Raw genomic sequence first — 12,878 nt, 5'->3', positions numbered from 1 at the left:
CTAATTTCCTCTTCTTTTCTTTGGTTTGACTGCATACTTTCCTGTTCTCTGTCTTCTAAGTCCGATATTCTCTCTTCTGCTTCGCCCATTCTGTTTTTAAGGCTCTCTAATGTGTTTGTCATTTGATCTATTGAATTCATTTCATTATGATTTCTCGTCACTATCACAGTTTCTTGTTCTACGAGTTGTTTCATTTCATTTTGCTTCCTTCTTAATATTTCATTTTCACAAGAGAGATTTTCTATCTTGTCCATTAAGGATTTCTGTAGTTCAAGAATTTGTTTTTGAGAACTTCTTAATATTCTTATCAATTTTTTGAGATCTGCTTCTTGCATTTCTTCTATCTCATCATCTTCATAATCTTGAATTGGGGTGCCTTTTTCATTTGGGGGCATCATAGTGTCTTCCTTGTTCTTGTTACCTCGGTTTCTGCATTTGGCATATTGGAGACATTCTTTGGTTTCTTCGCTGTGGTGCTTTTTCTCATAATACTATGACTCTAGATTAAGTGGACTGTCTGCTTTTGATGGATCCTTTGAGACTGTGATGGGTGTGGCCAGAGTTCTGTTTGGTTCTTCAGGGTTCAGGGTGTGCCAAAGGTGACTCACCCAGATTGTTCTCTTGCTTGCTCACTTTTTTTTTTTTTTTTTTTTGACTCGGTTGGGAAGTAATTCTGCACAGCTGAGTGGAATTGAGGGTACTTGATGTATGAAATCTGACCCCTGTGGGTATTCGTCTGATATACCCCCGGGACCACACAAAGAGTTTATGCAGCCCTCAGTGTGGTCTCAAATTTCTCCTGTCTCTCACTGGGTTGCCAAGCTTACCGAGTTTGTGAACTTGGTGTGTTCTCTCGCCCCCCCCTCAGATTTTAACAGTCTCAGTTCGTTAGCTCCACACTTTCGCTAGATCCTAACTTCCTGTTATTTCTCCCCACCAGAGTCAGGTTTTTCTGCTTTGCTAATGGCGGGCGCCGCTTTACATACATAAAATGGTGCCTGCTCTTTGTCTTGCTCAGCTTTGTAAGGCGAGTGGAGAGAGAGGCTAGTGTCCATGCCGATTCCCCTTATTTATTCATTTTTTCTCTCCTCCAGTCAGCCTGGTGAACTTTCCCCAGTGGGGCCTCAGGCCTCATTCTGCCTTTCCCCGCTAATCTCGGGTTACCGAGGTTTTTGTCTCGCCTCCCCTTCCAGCACTGGCACGCAGACTCTGCGGCTCGGCTTCCCCGTGGTGGGTGACCTTGCTCTCCCCGTAGGTCCTCCGTGTCACATCCACTAGATCCCGAAGAGTTTCCTCTGCAGTTTTTTCCTGAGCCTTTTCCTGAGGCTACAGTAACTCCGCTTTTATTAAACCATCTTTTCCCGGACTATTGGTGCGCGCCCTCATTACTCCACCATCTTGGCTCTGCCCCCCATAATGTTTCCTGAAATTTGTTTAAGTAAAATAAATTTAATCTTAAAAATGTTTATTTTGGTAGAAAAAATTTTGAAACATGTGTACACTTGTGTGTGTTTCCTACACAAAGAATAAAACATGAACTGCGAATGTGGACAAAGGTTCATGGCTATTCAACTTTTCTATGGATTTGAAATTTTGCTAATTATAAAATTAGAGAAAAGCACATAAGGTCATTAACTGTTCTATGAAGTGTAGAGTTAAAAAGTAGTATTTCTAAGTTATGTTACTAAATATGATTTAAAATAGATTTATTCAACTCAATTTACAAATACAGACTACATGTATTTTCATGTTCATGCTTTTAAGTTTAAATATTCAAATTGGGCACACATCTAAAACCAGAAAGTCAGTAAATAGCAAGATAAGAAAAAAAAAACCCTGCAGACTCAATGGTTGTTGCTGAGGAGCAAGAAATCCTTGGTAGTGAAAAATGAATGGTGGCAGTGGTGCAAAGCGTGATCTAGACAGCTTTTTCTTCTGTAAAAGGTCTGTACAACAAATTCTTCAAATTAAATACATAATTTTGTTTAAAAAGATTTATTTATTTATTTGAGAGGCAGTTACAGGGAGAGAGAAGAGATGGAGAGGGAATCTTCCATGAGCTGATTCACTCCCCAAATGGTCACAACAGCAGAAGCTGTTGTGCCAGGCCAAAGCCAGGAGCATCTTCTGGGTCTCCCACATGGGTGCAGGGGCCCAAGCACTTGGGCCATCCTCTGATGATTTCCTGAGCCATTAGCAGGGAGCTGGATCAGAAGTGGAGCAGCCAGGACTCACATTGGCACCCATATAGGATGACAGCAGCTTAACACGCAGTGCCACAGAGCCGGCCCCAAATACGTATTTGAGTTTTTCAGATTTTAGAATATTTGCACAGACTTTAAAGGTTAAGTACCCCTAATGTATCCTTGACCTCAGATTTTTGGATTAAAAGTGCCAAGTTGTAGTTTTGCTTTTTACCAACCACGGATCTATTTGCAAAATTTCCATTCCTTATTATTTTTACCTGATATAATTATAATCTGAGAGGAAAAATAAACCTAAAATGTCAAGATGTTATGTCTCAAGTGTATTTCAGTCAACTTTTTATTACTATACCAAATATCTGAGATAAACTACTTATTGAAGGAAGGAGGTTTATTTGACTCATGATTTTGAAAGTTCACAATTCAAAATGGGGCGGTTAGGGGCTGGTGCTGTGGCATAGCAGGTTAAGCCGCTCCTTAGAGTACTGGCATCCCGTATGGGTGCCCATTCAAGTCCCAGCTGCTCCAGTTCCAATCCAGCTTTCTGCTAGTGGCCTGTGAAAGCAGTGAAAGATTACCCAAGTCCTTGGGCCACTGCGACCATGTGGGAGTCCTGGAAGAAGCTCCTGGCTCCAGACTTGTCCAGCTCCAACTGTCATGGCTATTTGGGGAGTGAACCAACAGATGGAAGATCTCACTCTGTCTCTGCCTTTCCCTTTCTGTAACTCTGCCTTTCAAATAAATAAATATTTAAAAATAAAAACAAAATATGGGGTGGGCCCCATTAGTTAGGCTGTGTACTGAAGAAAGAGGCTGGAAGAAGAGGAGCACATGTGAGCCCGGAAGCAGAGAAAGGAAATGTGCTGTTCATTGTTTACTTGTCTACGTGGTCTCTCCTTATAGCCCACTATGATTCAATCATAGGTCCTCACACCAAAAGCCTAATCCAGTCTAATGTTTTCTACAGACCCTGCCTTCACACACTATAATTGGATTAAGTTTGCATCCTTAATCCATTGATCATTAACCTAAGACTTTGGGGATTAAGTTTTCGATATTAAGACCTTTAGGAGACACCTAAACTAATATTCAAACTTAGTATAGTATAGATATGGAAAAGTTACAGGTCTTAAAGATGGAGCCTAATGAAAGCACTAAGACTCAAAATCATCATTTTAGTATTTGAGAAGTTGAAATTTCATGGAATAGGGAACAAAATGTTTATGTGAAAGTACAGTTCATAGTTGGCTGAACTATGATCTGTACATTTAGCTTTAAATATGCCAAAACCTTAAGTCAACATTCACAGTTTAGCAATAAATTTTTGAGTTCTCTTTTGTAGGACAGAAGAGCCAGTAATTAATAAAGACAAGTGTTCAGATTTATTTGGAAATTCACAGTTTCTAATGGCACTACAGCTCTGTAGTTACATATTCAAAGTCCTGTTTCCACAACACACAGATGGTGCAACTTCCCACTCTGCTCTCATCTGGACCTCTTTTCAAGGGGCTTCTATACAATCAGACCCTCTTGCTCTGAACGGCTAAATTGTGCAGACTGGAAAAAAAATTTGTTTTTTAATCTTCAAAAACATACTTTTAAACTAAAGCAGCAACTTAAACAAAAAAGGCTTTAAATAAGTCACATTATAAACAATACCCCAAAATAAAGGTATTAGACAAGTTTAAAAACAGTTATTACTAAAAGTGCTCAATAAGTTATAACTTAAATCTCTTACAACACAAAATGGTCAATTTTCTCCCTTCCAAAAAGAAACGTGTTCCACGTTCACTTATTACCGTATAATCACACACTAAAAAAAAAATCATTTTATTCAAATATAGTCACAGCCAATTATTTTTTAAAGAAAAAAAAAAGACATATGAAAACAGACACAGTGACATCACAAACATATATCTCTGCACATTTGTAGCCAAAACAAAGCAAACATCAAGGAATAATAATCCCTTTAGACTTGACCAATTAGACAAGGACTGACAAACTCACTAGGCTGGTTATGTGAATCTATACACAGGCAGTGATTATTTCATAAGACCTGAAGTTGTTTGCCAACGTTCAAAGTTTTATATTTGTAGTAATAGAAAATAATGATGTTAAAAGTTTGGAGGATTTAGTGTTTATTGTGAATGCTTAAAATGTAATGTAGCTAAAGAAAACCTTCAAAAAACAATTAAATGTGATTCAAGATGAATCTACCAAAAATCCATCTGTAAATACCAATCATTTGCAAGAAAAGATCTAGTAGTTTGGTTTTTTCGCTTGTTTCCTCATTTTAAGTTGGCGAGTAATAAAGAAGTAATCCAGCATGACTAAATTAAATGAAAATAACATTAACATCATCACCATTTATCTAGAATAGACTTTAAAGTTCCAGAAAGTGTATTTCTTGTGAGTTTGCTTTAAAAGAGATCTAGTTGGCAAGTCTTTAGGATTTTCACTGTCTGACCCACATTGCTGAGTTTCAGGCACAGACCACCTTAAAGCCTTGTAGTGTTTGCAGCTTCAAAAGACTAACAAAGTTATAAAAGAAATCAAATGACAGAAAAATTTCTTCCTCCTCTTCCAGTGGCATTATAAATAGACAAAAGGCACATAAATATGGGAAGGTGCAAGAAATAGGAACAAAGCTAAAGGAAGAGGTTTAGGCTTTCATTCCTATCCCACCCAAGGGACTGGGCTTCCAAATTACTTATGTCCCAGTAATTAATCTATGAAAAACATCTTTATAAAATGTCTACCATTGTCTTTGTAGGAAGTGATCAGCCTCGTAAAACTGCAGCTCATTAATCAAGATTGACACAATCCTGTCTACTTGTTAAAAGGCAAAAACCATAATTTCTGAATACTTTTCCCATTGATATTTTCTCCCTCCCCAAACCCTTCAAATACCACAGACTGTTCTTCAAAGAACAACAAAAATGTCTCCAGTATGAAAAGTTCAATTAATTTTAGATATGTCCCGAGACGGTTGTAACACCAAATGTTCCCACAGTGATCTCTTTGTTTCCTTTGATTATGTCATGCAGGCTCGGCAATGATCCCGACTTAGTCTGTATTAGAGTCTTTATCAGTTTTCCTTGGTCTTGGACTTTAGATCGCCTTCGTTTTAAAGCCCTCTTTTCAGTTTTTGTCTTTTGGGACTGTCCGTTGCACAGACTTGTGCAAGCTGAAATGCCACAAAAATAGGATTCTTCTGACTGTGATGAAGTTTCTGAGCTTCCTTCAGATGGAGGACCCTTATAAGAAGAGTGATAAACTTCTCCCATATTGGAAAAGTCTCTCTGGTTCGTAAAGGGCTTTCTTGCTTTTATGTCTCCATTGGCGATAGGGTGCAATGGATCTGCAGGCTTTATGGTCTCAATTTTTTCAGTTTTGTACTTACAGCGTTTCTTCTGTAACAGAAGTGAAAAAAAAAAAAGATAGGAATGAGACCTCCAGTGGTTAATTAAACATCTAGAAAGCAGAGCTAATGGAAGAGAATGCCACCTCCTGGTGAAAAGGAAAACAGTATTATGAAAAAAGCATATAAGTGTGTTATCATATAAAATTATGTTCTGTATTATCAGCTTCAAATTTTGTAAATACAATCAAAACTCTTTAACCTGCCTACCTGTCACATATGATATAGATTCAGTGAGTGATAACTAGCAACTGAATTCCTAGTATGCACCAGATATTACATCGGTTCCTTTCATGTTTATTTTACTTATTAACCCTGAAAGGTTTATCTTTGGTTCCTGAATGAGAAAACAAAAGTTCAGAGGTTTGGTTCCTTCCCCAAGTTGCAAAATAGTAAGTGGCCATGTTGGGACTGACTCTTAGGCTATTGGGGATCTAAGTCCAGGTTTTTTCACCTTGGGATAATTACCACTGATCAAAATGAATGTACACCTTTATTTGGAAGAAAATGGAAAAGCACAAACTATGTAGTAAAAAAATCTCAAGTACATTCTTGAATCCTGCAATCTGTGTCTTTTGAGTTTCAATTTTCTCATTTAAAAATAGGGAGGACACTATCTTCAGGTTGTAAGGCTTACAAGAATAACTGCATGCACTGTTCCTGGCAGGCAAAAATTATTTACTCAATAAATAATGATTATCATCAAAGGGATCAGCAAACTTTTTCTGTAAACAATCATATACTAAATGCTTTAGGATTTGTAGGTCACATCCTTTCTCTTATAAAGGAATATTTCAAAAGCTCATGGATAAAATGGAATTAAAAGATTTTGGTACAAATATTTTGAAATCTAGGCATAATTTTCTATCCACTTTTTAAAGACTATTTGCATTCTTTTTTGTTCTATATTGCAATCCTTTAAAATGAGAATATGCTTTTTGGCTCTCAGTCCATACAAAACAGGACACAGTGACCTGTGGGTCACAGTTTGCTAATCCTTAAAAGAACATATTTAGTACATTATCATCACTGAAAATAATCAGGACAACTTAAAGGTTATGCTAAATATTTAAATCTATGTCTTCATTTACTACCATATAATATACTTACTTAGAAAAAAACAGAGTAACAGAATATTACCTTTTTTTCTGGAGAGAACTTGAGAGGTTCTACGATGTACAAATCATTTGGGTCTACTAGTAAGAAAAAAAGAAGATGTAAAATGAAAAGTGGATTATGCTGTGATTAAACACTAAAAATATAAAATCATCCCCTAATAATTTTATTAATAGGACCAATAAATTTATATATCATATTAACTACATATTTATGCACATTAAACTAGTAAGTGAAAAGAAGCAACATGGGAAAGAGATGGTACCATTCTTATTTTGGACTAGACTAAACCAACAGAGTAAGGGTCTTTCTTTGAACATGGCTCTCTCCTTTATTTGACAAGAAAAATAACATCACTGGGCAAGCTAACGCTAAGCCTATAGATCATCTGAGTATTTCCCTGAAAGACTAAACTCTACAATTTTGGTGGTTAATAATGTGCAACACTTATCACATTTACAAGGGTACTTCAAAAATTTTGTGGAAAATGGAATTAAAAGATAAACTTATTTTGGTGTAAAAATGTTTGGAATTCACACATGGAAGGGCTTCAAAAAGTTCATGAGAAATGCATATTAAAACCTGTACATAAACTTATCTTTTAATCTCATTTTCCATGAACTTTTTTTTCATTTTTTTGAAAAAAATTATTTTATTTATTTGAAACGTAGAGTTACAGAGGGGGAGAAAAGGAAAGGGGGGAGAGAGGGAGGGATGGAGGGAGGAAGGACGGGAGGAAGAGAGAGGGAGAGAGGGAGCGAGGAAAAGAGGGAGAGAGGGGAAAAGAGAGAGAGAGATGTTTCATTTTTTGGCTCACTTCCCAAATGGCTGCAATGGCTAGGGCAGATGGCTGCAATGGCTAGGGCAGGGCCAGGCCGAAGTCAGGAGCCAGGAGCTTCATCCAGGTCTCCCATAAAGGAGCAGGGGCCCAAGCACTTGGGACATCCTCCACTGTTTTCCCAGATACATTAACAGGAAGTTGGCTTGGAAGTGGAGCAGCCAGGACTTGAACCAGCAGCCATACGGAATGCCAGTATTCCAGGTGAAGGCTTAATCTGTTAGCAACAATGCCGGCCCCCTTCCATGAACTTTTTTAAGTGCACTCATATAGAAGCCAGTTAGAACATGCACACACAAAAAAAGAGATCCAAGGATTTGCTTTCTAGCTTTCATTACTATATTAAAAGTATGAATGCCAAAATTTAAAAAACAGCCTGAACATGCAATATACAGCATCAAGTGATCATAAACAATTCTGGCATGCTGAGTAAATCCAACACATTAGGTTTAGCTCAATGTTTTAAAGATTTCATTACTTAAAACACATTCAAGATACTCTTAACCCATCCCTACCACTGGCAAGATAAACAAAGATACAGAAGAGGAGTTAGGAGACTTTAGTCCTATTCAATTCATTAAAAGTAAATAAGGTCTGACAGCTAGAACTAAGGTTTTTTTTTTTTTTATAAATAAATCCAATATCAACCTTCATATATTAAAATGTATTAATAACATGATTCAACCAATTATAACTTGATGATATATATCTGATTTCTTGAGAAAGTCATCAAATATATTTTTAAAAAAAACCCTTAAAATAGTAATTTCCATTAGAATATTAACATCACATTACTTTTTTAAAAAGTCATGCTGGGCCGGCGCCGTGGCTCACTTGGTTAATCTTCCGCCTGCGGCGCTGGCATCCCATATGGGCGCCAGGTTCTAGTCCCGGCTGCTCCTCTTCCAGTCCAGCTCTCTGCTGTGGCCCGGGAAGGCAATGGAGGATGGCCCAAGTGCTTGGGCCCCTGTACCCGCATTGGAGACCAGGAGGAAGCACCTGGCTCCTGGCTTCAGATCAGTGCAGTGTGTTGGCCGTAGCACCCATTTCGGGGGTGAACCAACGGAAGGAAGACCTTCCTCTCTGTCTCTCACTCTCACTGTCTAACTGTCTGTCAAAAAAAAAAAAAAAGTCATGTCTATGTTTATGTATGGCTGTTATTTCATTTAGGTCTATATCTCCACTGAAAGCAAATACATATGATGGATTTAAACAAAATGAAAGAAAACATACAAATATTAAAAGCACTGAATAGCTAACAAGATAATAAGTAACCCCTAGGCCAAAACTGAAGGAAAAGTAGAAAGCTAGACAGTCAAGTAGCACACAAAAGTCATTTTTGTCCCGAGAGCATTTGTCAATACAAGAATATGAGAGTTAACTTTGGTTCATATATCAAAAGAGAATGGATCAGACATCAGATCCCAGAGTCCACTCAATGTAGAAGTCTAAATTAAGATACCTATGCCCTCCACAAAATAAGCTAGGATTCCAAAGAACTACATCCTCATGTGAAGAATGAAGCCATGCATTGAGCCCAAATTCCTGTCTCTTGCTAGCCCAAAAACCCTGAATGTGAAGCAAACACAAATTCTCTCAGGACTTCCATTTAGCCATCGATTTATGCCTACAAACATTTTTTCAAAGATGTATGGTGCACAAAGATAGTCAAGTGCACAAAAACACAACACGCCTTTGGCAAGAAACTACAAAGACAAAATGTCACAAAAATTTAAGATATTAGAATTATCAAACACAGACTATAGGCAATTATGCTTATGATGCTTAAATATAAAACAAGCTCATAAATACCTAAAGGAAACAAAATTAGAAAAAAAGATCTAATTTAAAAAAGCAGAAATGGAAAATGTTATTTTTAATATTAAAACCCAAAAGAGTTAATAACAGAATAAATACAGCTGAATGTCGTGTGGCTTGGAAAACAGATTAGAAGAAATCATCCAAAAAATAACACACAAAGGCAAAAGTTGGAAAGTGTGTAATACAAGGGATAGAAGGAAAAAGACTAACATATTTATTATTATTATTTTTTATTATTTTAAAAATTCTACTTGAGATACAGACAGAGGGGAGGCAGTTAGACATATTTTCCATTTACTAGTTCACTTGCCAAATGCCTGTTAAAAAACCAGGAGCCAGAAACTGAATCCAGGTTTCCCACATGAGTGGAACAAACCCCTCAACTGCAGGTGTCTTAACCACGAGGTTACATGTCTGCCCTTCTAACACGTTTAATTAAATTTAGGAATCTAAAAGGGATAGAGATGATATTTGAGGGGAAAAAATAACATTTGGGAATTTTCCAGTACTGATATACATAGCAATCCTGGGATTCAAAGATCCCAATACATCTCACACAGGATTAATGAAAGGAGTTGGGGGACTATGGGTATGGGTGTGGAGGGGAATGAGAATAATGCTTTAGATTTAAGGGAAATAATGATAAAGATCTTAGAAAAATAAATGAAAGAACATACAGGTGAATATAAATGAACATTAAATTTAAAATGTTAACAATAATACTTTGGTGACATACAGCAAAAAAGAACTAAAATATGGAAAAATAGTAACATGAATCAAGGATAAGTCAGCTTTGAGATTTTTGTATTATTCTGATGGAGACAAAAGTATTGATTAACTTTAGAGTTCTACAGGTATCTGTTATTATTAGGGTAACCAGTAAAACTGTAAAACATCAAATCTAATGGCAGTAGAAAAAAAATCCACTTTCTCCTGAATTAAAAACATTTAAAAGGGGAAAAAGCACCAAAACCAGGAAGATATAATATTTTGGTATTACATTTTACATTTAGTACAAAAGGAACACATTGCTAGAAATCTATAATTTAAAGTGGAAAGAAAACTGTGCCCCCTGTAAGCTGAGTTAAAGGCTCAAAATTCCTTTTTAAAACAAATTCCAGACCTCCATGACTTTACTGATTCAAGTCCTCTTGAAAACAGAACATTGTACAACTAATTTTTATAAGCCTTACATACCAAAACAAAGCACATGATCTAAAAAATTCCATGTCTGTCTTATTAAGGAATAATAGATACAAAATTCCTAAGCAATTTTCAAACAAAATTATGTAAAATTAACAATAAATGTAATAGTCATACACATATATCATGACCAACTGTTATTTAATGCAATGTAAGTTTAACATTAGAAAATTAACTAACAATTCATTTTCATGACACAGTAAAAATGATCATCTTAACAGATGCTCAAAATAGTAATTGGTGAAAATTAATCATGGAGGTACAGAACTATTAGCAAGCCAAGAATCAAGAGGAACTTCCTCAGATAAAATACATCTACAAAACACCCATAACAAACATAATACTTACACAATAAAAGTTTTCCCTTTGGGCACAAGCCACAACTGGTTCTCAACTACTTAGACTTAACACTGATGAAAATGTGAGCCATCACACTCAGGGATACCAAAGAAAAGAAAGCTGTAAGTATTGGAAAGGAGGAAACAAAACTCTAAGAAGATGTAAGAAGCTTAGAGGTTTTCACTCCATCCTAAAAGTAAAAGGCTGAACAAAATGATGAACAAACAAATCTTGATCTACCAGAGATGTGAAGTGACAAGGCAAACCATTACTTCCAAAATTGGTCACAATTTACTGGAGCAGAAAACCAAGGAGTAGAAAATTCTGAAGGACCAAGTGTAGGAGCATGGAAATTGCATTGTACTTTAACTGACAAATAGTTGGAGGTTCAGTGTAGACACTATGAGCCTAAGAATCAAAAATTCTAGGGAGGCCCACTCATGGGAGGGGTCCTCAAATTTTCATTAGTTTTTTTTTTTTAATTAATTAATTTATTTGAAAGGCAGAGTTACAGAGAGGCAGAGGCAGAGAGAGACAGAGAGAAAGAGAGAGAAATAAAGTCTTCTATCCACTGGTTAACTCCACAGAAGGCTGCAACAGCTGGAGCTATGCCAACCCAAAGCAAGGAGCCAGGGGGCCCAAGGACTTGGGCCATCTTCTACTGCTTTCCCAGGCCATAGCAGAGAGCTAGATCAAAGTTGAGCAGCCAGGACTTGAACTGGCATCCATATGGGATGCCAGCACTGCAGACCAGGGCTTTAACCCACTGGGCTTTAACCTAGTGCTGGCCCTTCATTAGTTTTATCTCAGCACTACCACTAGGTTCTCAACATTCTGAAAATTAACATAACATTCTGTTCTTAACAATACCTGCTATAAGGGAAGTTATTTTGCCAGAGCCTAATTTGCTGTTTTTATCAGAGCATAACCTACTTAGGCAAAGAAAATATTAGACTCTGGCTACCTCTGGCCAACCTGTTCCAACCATGGGAAGTGAAACAACGGCTGCAGAGTGTACAAGCAAGGGCAAAAAGGTCTACCAAAAGACTTAATAATTTTACATCCCTAAAGGCCTCCTTAACAGTGTATCATGTTCACCTTTCAACAAAGTTACAAAGCATACTAAAGGGGAAAAAAAAAAGTTTTGAATAGGTTGAATAGGCATAAGAACCAGAATCAGATATAGCAAGAATGTTAGAATTACCAGACCAGGAATCTTTAAAGCACTATGACTAATATGCTAAGGGCTCTATTGGAAAAAGTAAGAAACACAAAATAACAGCTTGCTAATGTAAACAGAGATATGGAAATTCTAAGAAATAATCTAAAATAAATGCTAGAGATCAACCACACAATAACAGAAATGAAGAACATCAGGTAGACATTAGTAGACCGACCACACTGAAGAAAGAATGTCTGAGCTTCAGGATATAACAACATCAACTTCCAAAACTGAAAAGCAAAGAGAAAAAGACCAAAAAAAAAAATCAACTATTTAAAAACTAGGAGACAATTATAAAAGGTGTAATATAAACATAATGTGAAGAAAGAAGAGTAGGAAAAGAAGCAAGATTTGAAGCAATGACTAAGAATTTCTCCCAATTTTTCAGATGAAATTCTTATCTTGGTTGTATATTCTTAAAGAATGAAGAAGAAACAAAGATTTTTCCAGACCAGCAAAAACTCAGGCAATTTATTGCCTATAGACTTAGCTTACAAGAAATGTTAAAAGTTCTTTCAAGAGAAAGAAAATAGTATGTCAGACACTTGGATCTTTGTAAAGGTGAACATTAAAGAAGAAATGAATGAAAGAAAATAAAAGAAATTGTTCTCTTAAATGATCTAAAAGATGACAATTTGTTAAAAATAATAGCAATAATGTATGCTTATGGATGCCTATGTTTAAATGAAGTGAATGGCAGCAATGATACAATAC

The 12,878-nt window shown here is 36.4% G+C and overlaps 1 protein-coding gene across 2 annotated transcripts in view; it reads right to left on the bottom strand.

Moving 5' to 3' along the window:
* Positions 1-3,563: 3,563 nt before the first annotated feature.
* Positions 3,564-12,878, bottom strand: part of SUCO (SUN domain containing ossification factor) — a 105,221-nt gene continuing 95,906 nt past the window's right edge. Inside the window, exons 23-24 of one of the 2 annotated variants that reach the window (XM_062192793.1) lie at positions 6,766-6,818; positions 3,564-5,617 (exon numbers count right to left, since the gene is read on the bottom strand). In XM_062192793.1, the coding sequence (XP_062048777.1) occupies positions 5,174-5,617; positions 6,766-6,818 (497 nt within the window). In that variant the 3' untranslated portion in view covers positions 3,564-5,173. Of the gene's footprint in view, positions 5,618-6,765; positions 6,822-12,878 lie in introns of both variants that reach the window. The other variant, XM_062192794.1, reaches the window with a different exon arrangement.

Source organism: Lepus europaeus, chromosome 5 (genome assembly GCF_033115175.1).
Source record: "Lepus europaeus isolate LE1 chromosome 5, mLepTim1.pri, whole genome shotgun sequence".
In the NCBI taxonomy this organism is placed as follows: Eukaryota; Metazoa; Chordata; class Mammalia; order Lagomorpha; family Leporidae; genus Lepus; species Lepus europaeus.
Note: the sequence above shows the minus strand (reverse complement) of the source record. Positions and strands in the feature narration are given on the sequence as shown.